General features: G+C 44.3%; 7 protein-coding genes and 1 non-coding gene across 8 annotated transcripts; 4 read left to right on the top strand and 4 right to left on the bottom strand.

Annotated features, from left to right (window-relative positions):
• Nucleotides 1-810: 810 nt before the first annotated feature.
• On the top strand, nucleotides 811-3,117 carry LOC128711427 (glycine--tRNA ligase). The gene is made up of 4 exons (XM_053806304.1): nucleotides 811-885; nucleotides 992-2,672; nucleotides 2,749-2,936; nucleotides 3,007-3,117. Exons 1-4 carry the CDS (start codon nucleotides 826-828, stop codon nucleotides 3,115-3,117), a joined length of 2,040 nt encoding a protein of 679 aa, XP_053662279.1. The 5' UTR covers nucleotides 811-825.
• A 323-nt stretch (nucleotides 3,118-3,440) lies between these two features.
• Trnae-cuc (transfer RNA glutamic acid (anticodon CUC)) lies at nucleotides 3,441-3,512 on the bottom strand. The gene has a single exon. It is a non-coding gene; the product is annotated as a tRNA-Glu (tRNA).
• A 335-nt stretch (nucleotides 3,513-3,847) lies between these two features.
• LOC128710762 (short-chain specific acyl-CoA dehydrogenase, mitochondrial-like) lies at nucleotides 3,848-5,130 on the bottom strand. Its single transcript, XM_053805615.1, has 2 exons — nucleotides 5,109-5,130; nucleotides 3,848-5,040 (listed from the first exon to the last, which is right to left on the bottom strand). Exons 1-2 carry the CDS (start codon nucleotides 5,128-5,130, stop codon nucleotides 3,848-3,850), a joined length of 1,215 nt encoding a protein of 404 aa, XP_053661590.1.
• Nucleotides 5,131-5,757: 627 nt separating this feature from the next.
• On the top strand, nucleotides 5,758-6,510 carry LOC128710760 (uncharacterized). Its single transcript, XM_053805613.1, has 2 exons — nucleotides 5,758-5,800; nucleotides 5,921-6,510. Exons 1-2 carry the CDS (start codon nucleotides 5,758-5,760, stop codon nucleotides 6,508-6,510), a joined length of 633 nt encoding a protein of 210 aa, XP_053661588.1.
• A 428-nt stretch (nucleotides 6,511-6,938) lies between these two features.
• Nucleotides 6,939-9,107, top strand: LOC128710755 (probable ATP-dependent RNA helicase pitchoune). Its single transcript, XM_053805608.1, has 5 exons — nucleotides 6,939-7,002; nucleotides 7,108-7,233; nucleotides 7,301-8,011; nucleotides 8,086-8,387; nucleotides 8,457-9,107. The coding sequence occupies exons 1-5, from the start codon at nucleotides 6,939-6,941 to the stop codon at nucleotides 9,105-9,107; spliced, it is 1,854 nt and encodes a 617-aa protein (XP_053661583.1).
• Nucleotides 9,108-9,307: 200 nt separating this feature from the next.
• On the bottom strand, nucleotides 9,308-10,031 carry LOC128714271 (BLOC-1-related complex subunit 8 homolog). Its single transcript, XM_053809146.1, has 3 exons — nucleotides 9,974-10,031; nucleotides 9,725-9,902; nucleotides 9,308-9,650 (listed from the first exon to the last, which is right to left on the bottom strand). The coding sequence occupies exons 1-3, from the start codon at nucleotides 10,029-10,031 to the stop codon at nucleotides 9,308-9,310; spliced, it is 579 nt and encodes a 192-aa protein (XP_053665121.1).
• Nucleotides 10,032-10,643: 612 nt separating this feature from the next.
• LOC128713588 (prostaglandin reductase 1-like) lies at nucleotides 10,644-11,698 on the bottom strand. Its single transcript, XM_053808448.1, has 2 exons — nucleotides 11,593-11,698; nucleotides 10,644-11,533 (listed from the first exon to the last, which is right to left on the bottom strand). The coding sequence occupies exons 1-2, from the start codon at nucleotides 11,696-11,698 to the stop codon at nucleotides 10,644-10,646; spliced, it is 996 nt and encodes a 331-aa protein (XP_053664423.1).
• Nucleotides 11,699-12,444: 746 nt separating this feature from the next.
• LOC128710774 (COP9 signalosome complex subunit 2) lies at nucleotides 12,445-14,120 on the top strand. The gene is made up of 4 exons (XM_053805627.1): nucleotides 12,445-12,501; nucleotides 12,710-13,030; nucleotides 13,093-13,907; nucleotides 13,976-14,120. Exons 1-4 carry the CDS (start codon nucleotides 12,445-12,447, stop codon nucleotides 14,118-14,120), a joined length of 1,338 nt encoding a protein of 445 aa, XP_053661602.1.
• The last annotated feature ends 2,299 nt before the right edge of the window (nucleotides 14,121-16,419 follow it).

The following is a 16,419-nucleotide window of genomic DNA, read 5'->3' as shown; positions in this document are numbered from 1 at the left end:
AAATGATTTCAACTACTTTTGCTTAGTCAATTTGATGTCATTAGCCAATTTTATTTGAATAGCACACGTCTAATCCTTTGATTCATTCTTAATTTTTGGAACTTTAATTTTTGCAACAAAGTTTTCCAATATCTACCGCATTTTTCTGGAACATCGCTGTCCAGAGGGGTAGCGTTACAGAGCGTTACATTCAAACTGTGAAGAATTTCTTTTCCCACCCTGCAAAACAAAAAGTGTGATCATTCGAGTGCATGACGTTACAGAGCTGCTCGAATTACAGCATGAGCTTTGACAACTGCTCGATTGGTTAGTTGGGAATCTTTGCGAACTGCCCTGCTGTCACGCAAACGTCACCAAAAGTAAAATAAAAACTATTGCCGGTGCGAAAACGTGTGAGACCGTCCCTGCGTGTATGCGCGAATAATAGCTTTAAAGTTGCGTTGAACGTGAATTCGTTGTGGTTTCCTGCGTCTTCAACTGTTGGTGACCATTGTTCCAACGGATGGTGCTGGATTCCATGCGTAAATGTCCACTCAGCTTTTTCTCAACTTCCTCAGTAGATTAGCGCCTCCTAGAGTTGGCGGTCCCGGTGCAGTGCGACACATTTTTACCCTAGTTCCTCCTGGTAACGTTCGACCTATCGTCTGTTCGTCCGTGTACACGAAACTACAGAATCCTCAGTACTGCGAACGAAACCCACTTTTGGATCATCGGCGCCTATACGCGGTTACAGCCAGCCAGAGCGACTTATCAAAAAAGCCCTTCAATTGGGGTTCGAACAAAAAACACCGTGACGTGAAACTTCGCCTCCAGCTGTTGGAAAACATGACTGATCCAAAGATTGAAGAGGTATTGGCGCCGTTGCGTGAAGCAGTAAAGGAGCAGGTATGTTGAGGGTGTATTTTCTCCCTTCGCTCGTATGCATTTATTTGCAAACTAATGATGCAATGTTCCATCTTCCTTTCACTAAACGCTTTCCGTGTTCCCACAGGGAGACTTGGTGCGCAAACTGAAAAGTGAAGGCGCTCCGGAAATTGACGTGAAAAAAGCGGTCAATGAGCTAAAAGCGCGCAAGAAAGTACTTGAGGATCGCGAACTGAGCCTCGCACCTCAGGTCGCCAGCTTCGATCGGGCACGCATGGAAGATCTTCTGAAACGACGATTCTTCTACGATCAAAGTTTTGCCATCTACGGTGGCATTACGGGCCAGTATGATTTCGGTCCGATGGGCTGTGCGTTGAAATCGAACATGATAAATACGTGGCGTCAATTTTTCGTACTTGAAGAACAAATGCTCGAGGTGGATTGTTCGATTTTAACGCCCGAACCGGTTCTCAAGGCGTCCGGACATGTGGACCGGTTTGCTGACCTTATGACGAAAGACGTGAAAAACGGCGAATGCTTTCGATTAGATCATCTAATTAAGAATCATCTGGAGAAGTTGGCAGCTGGCAAGGATGCCACGGCAGAGCTGAAGGACGAGTGTGCCGATATCGTGATCAAGCTGGACGGTATGACAAAGGACGAGATGGCAGCCATCCTGCGGAAGTACAATATGAAATCACCCATCACTGGCAACGATCTGACGGAACCAATTGAGTTCAATCTAATGTTCGGCACTCAGATCGGTCCGACAGGCTTAGTTAAAGGATTCCTGCGTCCCGAAACAGCGCAGGGTATTTTTGTGAACTTTAAGCGTCTGCTCGAGTTCAACCAGGGTCGTTTGCCTTTTGCGGCTGCTCAAATCGGAAACAGTTTCCGCAATGAAATTTCACCCCGCTCCGGGTTGATTCGTGTGCGTGAGTTTACGATGTGTGAAATAGAGCACTTCTGCGATCCACAGGCGAAAAATCATCCCAAGTTTGAGAATGTTGCGGACACGGTAATGACGCTCTATTCTGCCTGCAACCAAATGGATGGAAAGAGTGCCCAGCAGGTCCGCATTGGAGATGCGGTTGCCAGTGGACTGGTAGCGAACGAAACACTTGGCTACTTTATGGCGCGCATTCAAATGTTCCTGCATCGTATCGGCATTTTGCCGGATCGGTTGCGCTTCCGGCAGCATATGGGCAATGAGATGGCGCATTATGCGTGCGATTGCTGGGATGCGGAATGTTTAACGAGCTACGGATGGATCGAGTGTGTCGGGTGTGCCGATCGGTCCGCGTACGACCTGACGCAGCACACGAACGCAACCGGCGTAAAGTTGGTCGCGGAGAAGAAATTGCCCGCACCCAAAACGATTGAGGTGACGGAAGTTGTGCCGAACAAGGCCGCAATAGGAAAGGCATTTAAGAAGGATGCAAAGGCTATCACGGAGGCGTTATCGAAACTAAGCCTAGACGATGTTGAGAACATTGGAAAGAGTCTAGGTGAAAATGGAGCACACACTCTGGCAATAAACGGAACGGATGTGAAACTGACCAATGATCTGATCGCCGTTAAAACTACTTCCAAAACGGTACACGTGGAGGAAATTACTCCCAGCGTCATCGAGCCTTCGTTTGGCATTGGACGCATTATGTACTCGCTGCTGGAGCACAGCTTCCGGATGCGGGAAGGGGATGAGCAGCGCAGTTACTTCTCGCTTCCACCAGTGGTGGCTCCACTGAAATGCTCGGTGCTTCCGCTAAGTAACAATACCGAGTTTACTCCGTTCGTGAAGAAAATTTGTAAGTAAATGGGCACTGGTTAATGGTGCTTGGCAAAATCACAGGTAATAAAACTGTTGATTTTGGGTTCTTTCAGCAACGGCCCTTACATCCGTAGACGTTTCGCACAAGGTGGACGATTCCAGTGGATCGATCGGTCGTCGTTACGCGCGTACGGATGAGATCGCGATTCCGTACGGTATTACGATCGATTTTGATACGCTAAAGGAACCGCACACGGTGACGCTCCGTGAACGCGATTCGATGAAGCAAGTTCGCATCGGGGTAAGTCCTGATTTACCAGCTTCAATCATAAGATTTTCTAACTAATGCTCCTTTAAATACATTTCTACAGCTGGACGAAGTAGCGAGCACGATCCGTGATCTGGCTACCGGACGTATCAGCTGGAACGAGGTGGAACAAAAATATCCGCGCTTTGAGCAGCAAGAAGCTTCTGCCAAGTAAAGCAATGTTCATTCTGGAATAAGCATTTGGAAACGGAAATGACACTAAACGCGCTTAAGAATAGTTTCGCCTTTCTCGCCCAGTGGTGATTACTGAATATTTAATTTACATGATACTTTTAATGGTAAGCCGAGGTATAATTTTGTTCGCGCAGCATGTATGCCCCGCAGAAATAACACTTAAAATAAAGTTTTGTTCGTAATGCCTCATACGGTGATGTATTTATAAAAATAATTTTTGGATAGTTGTTGGATGTCTGGATAAAGGCAGATGAGATGTAGACTATTCGAAAAGTTAAAAAAATGAGAAAATAAAAAAAGTGTTTCCCATACCGGGAATCGAACCCGGGCCTTCCGGGTGAGAGCCGGATATCCTAACCACTAGACAATATGGGACTGTCGAGAGCCACATGTTTCATTGCCTATTTCAACTTTCTCATTCATGCCATGCATAGCAATACTATACGTAAATCTTCGATATTAATGTATGGAGACTTCCACAAGCTTATTTCTTATTCTCGAACAGAATTCGGAATATACATATTTATAATTGCATAAACCATTCCGTTTCATCAGTTTTACTATATTTGTGCGATCCGTTTGAATGTAAATATATTACAAAAATACACCTTATAGTCTTTTAGACTTTCACCGTAAACCATAAAATGGAAATATATCAAAACAACACAATTAAATTGTGCCGATTCTTTACAACACACTCCGCCGATCCATCATGCCAGTTCCTTGATTATTTGATCCGCCACAATCGATTTTTGTACGTCGGTTACACCGCCATATATTTCGGTAATGCGAGAATCCCGATAGTATCGTTCGGCTGGTAGATCTTTAACGTATCCCATACCGCCTAAAATTTGTTGACATCCGTGAGCCGCATATGTTGCCGTTTCACCGGCTACCCATTTTGCCATCGAACAAGCCTTTGTTGCTCGCAGTCCACGGTCGATTTCACCGGCAGCTTTACGAACAAGCAGGCGTGCCGTTTCAATTCGCGTTGCTATTTCGGCAATTCTTGTACGGACGGCAGGAAGATCGATTAGCGTACCACCAAACGCTGTACGCTGTTTTGCGTATTCTACAGCCGTTTCGAGCGCTGCTTGGCTAATGCCAAGAGCTTGCGATGCTATGCCAATCCTTGCCCGATCAAGTTGCTCCATTGCAATACGCATTCCACCCCCAACAGTACCAAGCACGTTAGCGGCTGGAACGCGTACGTTTTCCAGTATTAGATCGCATGTTGAAGTACCACGAATGCCCAACTTATCTTCCGGACGACCGCGATGAAGTCCAGCTGAATTGCCTTCGTCAAAGTCCACCAAAAATGCAGTAATGCCTTTGTACTTTAGCGAAGGATCTACTGTGGCGAATATGATGCCAGCCACCGCTTCTATGCCCGATGTTACCCAGCCCTTCGTGCCGTTTAATATCCAACTCCCATCAGCATTCTTTGCAGCTCTAGTCGTCATTGCGGCCACGTCCGAACCCGCACCGGCTTCGCTGAGTGCGAAAGCACCGATGGTATGCTTTTCATATTTGTTGAAAAATCCCTCTCGCTGCTCATCTGTGCCCAGCCGATCCAACAGGTTAGCGTACAGGCAGTTATGAATGGAAACTATAGAACCGGTGCTACCGCATCCCCTTGAAAGTTCTTCCACCACGAGCGATAATGCGAGCATATCCAAACCAGATCCACCGTAATGGGGAGATACGGTAACTCGCATCAGACCTAACTGTGCCAACTTCGCAATATGCTCTTCGGGGAAGACACCGTTACGATCGATCGTACTTGCCGCCGGTATTAATTCACGTTCGCTGAACTGGCGACATAGTTGCTGCACTTCCTGGTGTTCCTTGGACAGCTCGCTAACGCTATACGATCGCATTAAAATGCAACGAGCGTTGGTGGCTGAAAAGGAGCAATGAAAAATAAACTTCTTATCTTGTATGTAGTTAAGAAAACATAGATAAACTCACCAGTGCAAAGTTTGCGGAACATTATTTAACTCGTTGAAGCGAAGAATATTGAGGTATATCTTTGAAACGGTATAAGCAAAGACTGTTCAGCTAGCTCAACCGATGACGGATTTCGCATGTTTAACTAAAATGTAAATCAGTTTTGTTTTCACCAGCACGGAAGTACTTTCGGTGGTAGGCGGTGTAGTTGGTTTGTTTACGTAAATAAATACACATATGGTAACATTTGCACACTCCCAGAGCAGTTATCGATGTAGTTTGTTGGTGAATGCTTGATCACTTTTGGCGAGAAACATAGCACGTTGTACAACGGCACATAGTTCAACTTAAAATAATTTACAACACGTAGAAATTTTAATTTTACTCCTCGGTTTTAGAACCACAAGGCTGTGTCAAAATAACAGAAGGGATGAAGAGCAACCGACGTGACAGCACACAATTGTTTGCCATTTGTTTTGCGTCTCTTCAACGGAAAGAACCAGCTTGAAGTGCACATAAAAGAAGTTTAGTGAAAAGGTTGCGATTATTTAGGAGTTTTTTTATTTGCGTGCACTACATTAACATGCAAAGAACTAAAACAGCTGGCAATAGAGTTACCAGTTTAGCAAGGCAATTATGGGATCAATGTTTAAAAGAAGTCGAAGAGGAAATGCGGCTTGAAGCTAGCAAACGTATGCGTTTGGTACCAAAAGGTAATGTTTCCAGAATTTGGTATTTGCTTATACGGAGAGTTAGAATTGCATTGTGTCGTTGATTATGATTCACAAGATACAATTTTGTTAATATGTTATTTAACACCGTTCCTCAAATAGGATACATCAGGCTTGGGGGCACAAAACAAAAAGTCGAACCTGCAACCGAACTACGTAGAGGTAAATCAATTCAGAAAGCATCATTACACACTGACTATCCGCTACAGAACAATACAAAAAACGTGGGACAGAATTCCACGGAAGAACATCAACACATAGCGCCTGACGAAGAGGATCCGTTGGCAGAACATTTGCTACAACGACATCAACGCGTTGTGATAGATAGGCAGGACACTAGTCAACAAGATTTGCCTGAGCAAAAGCAACAAGTTGTAAATGATGAACGGGACCCACTCGAGCTTGATTTGTCCGAACAACAGCAACACACCGTGAAAGAAGAGCGGGATCCTCTTGAGGAAAGCTTGCCTGAAAAAACGCAGGTGAAAGAAGAACAGGATCCGCTCGAAGCACATTTCCCTGAACAAACAGTTATAAAGACGGAGTGTGATGATGACCAAGAAACGAATCAATCGTTTGACGCCAAATTACGATGCTGGGCCATGACACACCAAATACAGCCAGCAGCACTCAATGCATTGCTGGTATTAATGCGACAAAGTAACATCTTTGAACTCGCAACAGATAAATAAATGCCTTTTGGTAAGCAAAAACAAAATCAAAGGTTTTAAAATGTTTTGTATTAACTCACCATCGGATGAGGGCGCTCTTGATTGCAGCATAACCTAGCATAACAATACTAGGTGTATTCACATGCACTATTTTCTGTAGAACTTTACCAACAACATCACTTCACTTCTGAATGCGTACCAAAACCACCTAAATTTACAACGCTAATGTTGTTTTTCTATTCTTGGAATTTGTTGATCGAAATTTGAAAAATGACAGCTCTCCGGGCATTGGGGGAGAATTTTGACAGCTGTCAACTGTGTTTCTCTTGGAAACACACGGCTGTCATTCGATCGCACATGTGCTTCATTTACCTCGAAAGTGCGTATAAAATTATTACTTTTCTCGACTATTCTGTGTAATTAACTGTGCTAACTATAAACTGTGTACCATGGCGAAGAAAAACAAAATGAAAATACCCACGGTAATCAATAAGAATGTAAAAAACGGCCATGGTAAGTAGAAAACCTCATCGAACTTTGTGCTGTGCGTACACGCAGACTGGCATTCCGGGACGCGTAGCATAATTACCTGTGCTAAACATGTTCCAATGCATTTAGGTACCGTGGAAGATTTGGAAGATAATTATGTGGCAGAAGAAACCACTCCAAAAGGCAAGCAAATGGCGAAGCAAAAGAACAAAACTGCCAAACCAGTAAAAGAAGATAGTGTGGAAGTTGGTAGAGGTAAGAAGAGCTCCTAAACCGCGACGTGTGCGATTCCATACAGTGCTGTAATATTTCTTGTTTACAGGGGTTAAACGGCCAAAAGATGACTCGGATGACGAGGGTGAGGAAAACAGCGAAGATCAGCATTTGGGGAGTGAGGAAGAAGAGGGTAGCGATGATGAGAGCCAAACGGAAGCCGAAAAAGATGCATCGGAACCGCAGATAGCAAACAGTGCTTACGAGATTCTGTTAGGAAACCAAGAGTTTAAATCGCTCGTTGGGAAGGTTTCGGATAACACGATTAAGGCCATTGGCGATATGGGTTTCACCAAGATGACAGAAATTCAAGCCAAATCTATTCCTCCACTACTGGAGGGTAGAGATTTGGTCGGATCGGCCAAAACAGGAAGTGGAAAAACGTTAGCCTTTCTCGTACCGGCGGTTGAGCTAATCCACAAGCTACGTTTCAAGCCTCGCAACGGTGCGGGAGTCATAATCATTTCGCCAACACGTGAACTGGCCATGCAAATCTTCGGTGTGCTGAAGGAACTGATGGCTTATCACTGTCAGACGTACGGTCTACTAATGGGAGGAGCGAGCCGTCACATGGAAAATGAAAAGTTGGAAAAGGGCATCAACATTATCGTCGCAACGCCGGGACGATTGTTGGACCACCTTAAAACGACACCGAACTTCCTGTTTAAGAACTTGCAGTGTTTGATCATTGACGAGTGCGATCGCATTTTGGAGATCGGGTTTGAGGAGGATCTTAAACAGATTATTAGCATTCTACCGAGTAAGTATCACTTGTGCTCGTTGTTGAGGCATATTATTCAAAATGTTATTTAATTCTTTTTCAATTGCTCGCAGAAAAACGTCAGACCATTCTATTTTCGGCCACACAGTCATCACGTATGGATGAATTGGGAAAGCTGGCCTTAAAAGCGGAACCGATTTATGTCGGTGTGGATGACAACAAGAAGGAGGCCACGGTAACGGGACTCGAGCAAGGATACATTGTGTGTCCATCGGAGAGACGGCTGCTTGTGCTTTTTACCTTCTTGAGGAAGAATCGGAAGAAGAAGGTTATGGTGTTCTTTTCGTCCTGTCTGTCGGTGAAGTTCCATCACGAACTGTTCAACTATATTGATCTTCCGGTGATGTCGATTCACGTATGTTTACAAATGACCACCCAAAGTTTCTGTTTATGATGATATACCCTAACGTTTATTTCTCTGCAGGGAAAACAAAAACAAGCGAAACGTACCTCGGTATTCTTCCAGTTCTGCAACGCAGAAACGGGTATTTTGCTGTGCACGGATGTCGCTGCTCGTGGTCTTGATATACCGGCCGTGGATTGGATCGTGCAGTACGATCCACCAAACGATACGAAGGAATACATTCATCGTGTTGGGCGAACGGCTCGCGGAGAGGATTTGTGCGGCCATGCGCTGCTGATGCTCCGTCCGGAGGAGCTTGGCTTCCTGAAGTATCTAAAACAGGCTAAGGTGCCACTGAATGAGTTTGAATTTTCTTGGAACAAGATTGCGGACATCCAGCTGCAGCTTGAGAATCTGATGTCGAAGAATTACTTCCTCAATCAATCGGGCAAACTGGCGTTCAAGACGTACGTTCGCGCGTACGAAGGACACCACATGAAGGACGTGTTCAATTTGGGCAACCTCGATTTGGTGCAGGTTGCAAAAAATTTCGGTTTCACGCAACCGCCGTATGTTGATTTTGGCAAGAGCTTCAAGATGCACCACCCCGAACGAAGACCAGGCAACCGTGGACTGGGACATTTCAAGACACTCAACAAGGAGAAAAAGAAAACGTTGAACATAAAGCACATTAGCGATAGGAGTCAGTTGAAGAAGATTAAGTACGCATAAACGTAGATTACGTCGGGTGTGTATGATAGCGTCAAATAAAAACATATTTTATTGATGCGTTCCCGAACGGGAACAAAATTATAATACTTAATTTTGTCATCTCTCTGAGAGGAATGCGTAAAACGGAAACATCACAGATCGTAAAACGAAAAGGAACGAATGAAAATTAACAGGTGACTAGCTGTTAAACCCTTTTCCTCTCAATGAAGTGTCGTGTATGACCGTTGCAGTTCGGCAGGGCCTCCAGTGGAGTTCGTTGCAGCCGGCGGGTTGTTGTTTATGTTACTGTTTGAATTCCGGGCCTGTGACATCATGTGCTCCACACGGTTGGTTGTTTCCCGCACCACTCCGGATATGTCGGTCAAGTCGGGCAGGTCCAGGGTAATGTGTGCCGAAAGTCTCTTGTACACGGAACTGTTTGTATCTTTCTTGGGTCGTCTGGATTCAACGTATTTAAGCTGTTGTTTGAGAAATATGGCGTTTTTCAGCAGTTCTTGAACATTTTTCAACGAAGAGTCCGCTGCCTCGATATCCTTCACGGCACTGTAAGGTTTAAGCAGTTGAAACAGTGAATAAAGAACTTCTATTCACCCTCAATTACGTGTCTTTCTACCGACCTTATCGCATATTCCATATCGTAACACTTGCCCTGTAGATCCTGCTGCAGTTGAACGACTTCCGCTCGACGGTCTACTATGAGCGGGATTACCTTGCGAACATGTTCCTGAATGCGGTAGAACGCAAGACTTGGCTCGTTGGCAATGATGTGCATATTCTCCGATATTTTCTCAGTCGCTACGGGGAAAAATAAATAGTAAACTTGTACCGTGATGGATTTAAACATTGGAACCATTGGGGAGCCATACTTTTCTTCACTTTGGCCTGCAATTCTGGGTCGTTAACCGTGGAAACTTTTTGATTCATTGTAAAGAATGCCAACAAATTACACCAGCAGTTTGCAATAAATAGAAAAATTAATGTTTTGGTTCGGAAATAATGACAGTAGAGGCTAGACGGATGAGAGAGCGGATTGTAAACAAAACCATATCACAATAGGAACGCTACTCGGTCATCGCCACATTAATTTTTTAAAGATCATGATCATGATCATTGCAATGAGTATGAATGGAGCAACATAATTATATATATACATTAAATGGACTAAAACGTTTGTTTCGACACAGATATTTCCCAAGGAATCGTGTTTGATGAAGATAAATCGACCGTTCATGTGCGTTTCCGTCGCTCGAAACATCACCATCGGTACCACTGGAATTACTGATTTTAGGACTATTTTAATGTTAAAACTATGTAAAGGATGAATTTATTAGTTTCCATAGTAGCTGACAAACAAAGTGCAACAAGCAACACAATTTAAATACATTCTTCTAAAACAATTTATTTTCATATCAACACATGAAAACGCGTAATAAAACTGGAAGCGTGTATGCGATGTTTGCCATACAAAGATTACAATAGCCCATTAAATTTCCATATCATACGCAAATTCAAAGCAACAACTAATTCTTTTGAATGTTACACCTTAAGGACGGACTTTCCAATGTTATCACCACGCAGCATTTTTATAAACGCATCCGGCGCATTTTCAAAGCCCTCGTACACCGTTTCTAGATGCACCAGCTTTTTCTCCTTGATCCACTCTAGCATTTGTGTGATGCCCTCCTGCCACCTGTTCAGCCATCGGAACACAACGAACCCTTCCTGGCGCAGTTGCTTGGTGACAAAATCACGCTGCGGATCCGTTACCGGGGCCGGTTTCCCATTGTAGCTCGACACAGTGCCACACACGGAAATTCGACCGTAAAGATTCATCCGTTCTCGTACCAGCTCCGTTAGCTCACCGCCAACATTGTCAAAGTAACAGTCGACGCCTTTCGGTGTGGCATTAACCAATTGTTCCCGAACAGAGCCGGCACGATAGTTGATGACGGCATCAAAACCGAGCTTCTTAAGAACGCGCAGCTTTTCTTCCGATCCAGCAACGCCTACTACGTAACAGCCCATTGTTTTGGCTATTTGGCCGACCAAATGTCCGACCGCACCGGCAGCCGCACTTACGACCACCGTTTCACCCTGCTTCGGTTTACAAATTTCCAGAAACCCGAAATACGCTGTATTGCCAGACAGACCGAGCGCACCTAGCCCGATCGCGGGAGAATATCCCTCCAGCTCGGGCACCTGATAGAGCGTTTGGTCTTTGCGCTTGGTCGGATTGAGGATGGCATGGGTACACCAACCTATTCGGGCGCACACATGTGCATCACGCGGAAACGATTCGTTCCTTGATTCGATCACTTTCGCGATCACCATACCGATCACTGGACTACCGACCGGCAGTATACCAATCTCCATGTACCCACGGAGGCCGGCATCGAGACTGAAGTACAACGTTTCAACGAGAAAATCTAAAACGAACAACAAATTTCATTACAACGTTAGATGATCTTGTACAATCTCTCAATACCTCCAGATTCCAGTTCAGGTAGTTCTTCTTCCTCAATGGAGAAATCCGTCGGTTTGGGTTCGCCATCCGGGCGCTTAACGTATATCCATTTCTTTGCCAGCACCATCTTCCAGAGCAACTAGTCTAATGATGAAATGTACTTTGCACTTGTCTTATCAAACGAGTGCTATCACAACCACACCAAATTCCGGTTCCACAACAGCCCAATACACAAAATGAGATATTGGCGTTATTGCATGGCCAGATGTCTACAAAGATAAGACGATTTTTTACGGAATAATCTGTTCACCTAGGCCAATAGTTGTTCGATTGCGGTATGGAAGAAATAAACTGAACGGCCTCGGTGGACTTCAACGCCGCTGTATTGAGTGATTTTTCACGTTTTCTAGTTGGTAAATACTAGCACAGAATATCAGTGAAACATTCACACAAATAAATGAATAGCAATTATTTAACTTCGTCGAAAGTTCTACTAAAATGCAAAAAGCATGACGACTTCAGTAAAATTTGAAGCAACACAAATTCTTTCTCAAACAACAAAAAACATTCTTGTTGTTTTATTTTCAATCCCGCCACCGGATTATGTATTTACCTTATCGCTTAAATAATCCAAACTGCGCATTCGTACCCCTTTGCTGTCAAAACATGAAACTGTCACCGGTGACAACACCGCCTGCCCTTCTCCTTAAAAATACGCAAAAGAAAAACGCGAACGCGACTTTTCCCAACCTTCTAGCTGCGTTAAATAATTGCTCTATTTATGTGCATTTGGGTACGAAATTCGATAAAAGTGCATACACCGGCTTACTGTTAGCGTATCTATTGAGCGTGTACGTGAAGCGAAGCACTACCATGTCAGACATTGACGACGATTTCATGTGCGACGATGATGATGATGATTACGGATTGGTAAGATACGCGCAAAATATAAATACATGCTCCGGTTATGTTGAAACCGGCAATGTTTTCATCTACGAAACCCACATCAAGCAACCAACGATCCGGATCGTTTGAAATGTGTAGATCATTGGCGGCTGCCTGCTCGCATTTAGCTATAGCATATAGACGAACAGCCCTTTGTTCAATATGAACTATGCATTGGTATCGCTTTTCACAGGAATACTCCGAAGACAGCAACTCGGAACCGGATGTGGATTTGGAAAATCAATACTACAACAGCAAGGCCCTGAAAGAGGAAGCTCCCCAAGATGCGTTGAAATCGTTCCAAAAGGTGCTGGATCTGGAGAATGGCGAGAAAGGCGAATGGGGCTTTAAGGCGCTCAAACAGATGATAAAGCTAAACTTTAAGCTCCAAAACTATCAGGAAATGATGGCACGCTACAAACAACTGTTGACGTACATCAAGAGCGCTGTAACGCGAAACCATTCGGAGAAGTCGATCAATTCGATTCTGGATTATATTTCTACGTCAAAAAATGTGAGCATAACGTATTGAAATCTCATTTACCGCGGTTCATTAATTGATACTGTCCATTACAGATGGAACTGTTACAAAATTTCTATGAAACTACGCTGGAAGCACTGAAGGATGCGAAAAACGATCGGCTATGGTTCAAAACAAACACCAAACTAGGCAAGCTGTACTTCGACCGGAATGATTTCGGCAAGCTGCAGAAAATCCTCAAACAGTTGCACCAATCCTGCCAGACGGACGATGGTGAAGACGATCTGAAGAAGGGCACACAGCTACTCGAGATATACGCCCTCGAAATTCAAATGTACACGGTACAGAAGAACAACAAAAAGCTGAAGGCACTGTACGAGCAGTCGCTGCACATTAAGTCCGCCATTCCGCATCCGCTGATTATGGGCGTGATTCGGGAGTGCGGTGGCAAGATGCATCTGCGGGAGGGTGAGTTCGAGAAAGCACACACGGACTTTTTTGAGGCGTTCAAAAACTACGACGAGTCCGGATCGTCCCGCAGGACGACCTGCTTGAAGTACCTTGTGCTAGCGAACATGCTGATGAAGTCCGGCATCAATCCGTTCGATTCGCAGGAAGCGAAACCGTACAAGAATGATCCGGAGATTCTGGCCATGACGAATCTGGTGATGGCGTACCAGAACAATGACATCATGGAGTTCGAAGCAATCCTGCGCAACAACCGGAACAACATTATGGCGGATCAGTTTATACGGGAGCACATCGAGGATTTGTTGCGCAACATACGTACGCAGGTGTTGATCAAATTGATCCGACCGTATACAAAGATTACGATTCCTTTCATATCGAGCGAGCTGAATATTGAACCGGCCGAGGTGGAAAGTTTGCTTGTTTCCTGCATACTGGACAAGTAAGAATAGGGTTGCGTTGGGCATTGCAAATTGTCCAATATTACATTGTTTTAATTTCCCTTTCCAGCACGATCCAGGGACGTATCGATCAGGTAAATCAAGTACTGGAATTGAACAAAGAAGCCCGTTGCGGCGAACGAGATATTGCCATCGAGAAGCTGGCCACGCAGATTAATTCCGTACAGGCGGCCATTATCAACAAGATGGCCTGAAATCAGGAGTGCTAAAGTGAGCAAGCTCGATGCATGGTGGCTGTAAAAGAAAAACCAGAGAATGTTTCCCGTCGTTTTGCAAGTGGTGAACCAATGCAGTAGAGATCGCGAACACTGAATCACGATCATGCGCGAAAAAAGACACGTACTGCGAGTGGTACAGCTTTAACATGTGGCATCTGCTGTAATGCAAAGCATCAGAAATAATCTCGTTGTGCACCGTCGCATTTGTCGCGTTTTCAGCGCATGTCTTGTTTCTGATAGCGATTCTGGTGTGGCTTAACGATAGTTTTTTTTTAAATGATATTCATTTTTTGTGCTCGAATGTCATGGACTAGGGAATATGGCAGGAAGACAGCACTGATGCAACGGTGAGATAAGTGGCACAATATACAGTTAAAAGAGATACGATTGAAAATTATGCCTGCAGGTGAAATTGAACCCAGCAACGGGCGCGCGCGCGCGTTCATCGACAGGGAGAATGTGGAAGATGAACAATAATTGAGGAATAAACCCGTAAATGCTGATTGTTAGAAGGATGTACTTTTGGTTTAGAAAGCTTTCCGAAACGTGAAGAATTTCGTGTATTTCGAACGATGCCAGTCGGACATGCATGGTTTTTTCCTTTAAATAAGTCGCTAACATAATTTTGGAACATCCTTCTAGCAACAATAGAGGATTACGCCGACGTCAATAGCGAATGAGGAATGGAAGGGCAGACAGCCTCCAGTCAAACTCAGAATATCGACACAGTGATCCAGTAACGTGATCTCGATGACACAACCAAGAGTGGCCAATTCGTGTAATGATTATCAGGATCAGGTCGATCGTAAGTCTTATAACAAGCGTTTAGAATCGAGGGGAATCCCACATTACCAGCGGGTGGTTAGTTGGTTGGTTATATGCATCCATTTCGTTGATCAACAAACTGCAGTGGACATCAAACCGAACGAAGTCCCAGCAGGAGACATCGGTTTCAAAATGTGATGCGATGTTATGCCTATAGAACGAATAGAATAATTTGTGTACGATCATTCTTTCCTTGTATTTCAAATCTTACTTATTATGCATTTTCTTGCAAGAGAAGAATTGAATGACCGACAAAAAACTGGTTTGGTTCTTGATGCATCTGAATATTTTTATGACAGAACTTTTTGGCAGAGGTTTTTTTGTTGTTGTTGCTTTTAACACCTTAACAAAACGAAAGTTAACAGGTATAGATAATTTTTTTGACCAAACTCACTGCCTTTAGTGTTGATATTTAATATTTAAAAGCAAACCCACATCCTATACACCAAAGCCGGAACATGTTTCAATGACACGAAATGTAAATCAAACCATAACGATAAAAAAGTGCACTACAAATGCAACATCGAACCCCGTCATGGGTATTGAACGGTCGACAGAGGTCGCCAAAGGTGCACGGTCAGCATAACGGTGCTAGCAAAGGTTGCCGTTCGAAATGCGTTCCCTTCAACGCACTCATATTGTGCACCGCTTACGTGTTTTGTGACGATACGGCGGTATTGCTTCTGGCACTGTATCATGCGCACCATAATTGCGCCTTATTAGTACACACGATCGTGACGATCACCCGATGAGTTGACAGTGTCCAACTACGCTCGCGGAGGTTAGTCAGCAGTTTAAGTATAGCATTGGTACGATGCGGAAAGCGCTGCTACCGTTGACCGTGCTGTGTTGAGATTAGAATATAACGTGTACACTTGATACGAACCGCCGCTTTTTTCACAACATTTGTTTTGCGTGTGTGACGTCATCACTTTTTTTTTGTATTTCGATCGTACATATGTGAGTGTTTGCCAAAAAAAACTATAATTAAATGCGTAACAAAGCGAAGAAGAAGCAATTGCACACAAACACACAGATGAAGCACAGAGTAGGCCAGTACGGTGGCAGCATCCAAGCAGGCAGACAAGGATTGTGATTGTACAGGCGGCGTGTACGTGATTAGAAAAAGCTGTTGTGATCGCAGATGCCGGGGCTTGAGCGTCTGCTGTATTCACAGCCGGAATAACCCAACCGCACCGCGCTTAGTCGTTTTGCGCATCCCGCAACGCACAGTTCACCGTCGTGGTTGTCGTCGTCGCCGTTGTTGTCGTGGCCGGTTTGGGCGCAACTTTTCCTTTTGTTTCCATCCAAAGCTTTCGTAGTGACAAAACAGACGGCAAACAGTTTGTATATTTTTTTTATTGTGTTGCCTTTATTAGAGAAAGGAAACGCTTGGGGGTTTTGTTTAAGAACGAGCGATTTAGCCGATACTTTGTGTGTGTATTGTGTA

Source organism: Anopheles marshallii, chromosome 3, assembly GCF_943734725.1.
Source record: "Anopheles marshallii chromosome 3, idAnoMarsDA_429_01, whole genome shotgun sequence".
Taxonomy (NCBI): Eukaryota; Metazoa; Arthropoda; class Insecta; order Diptera; family Culicidae; genus Anopheles; species Anopheles marshallii.
The sequence above is the reverse complement of the archived record's forward strand: the minus strand, read 5'-3'. Positions and strand labels throughout refer to the sequence as shown.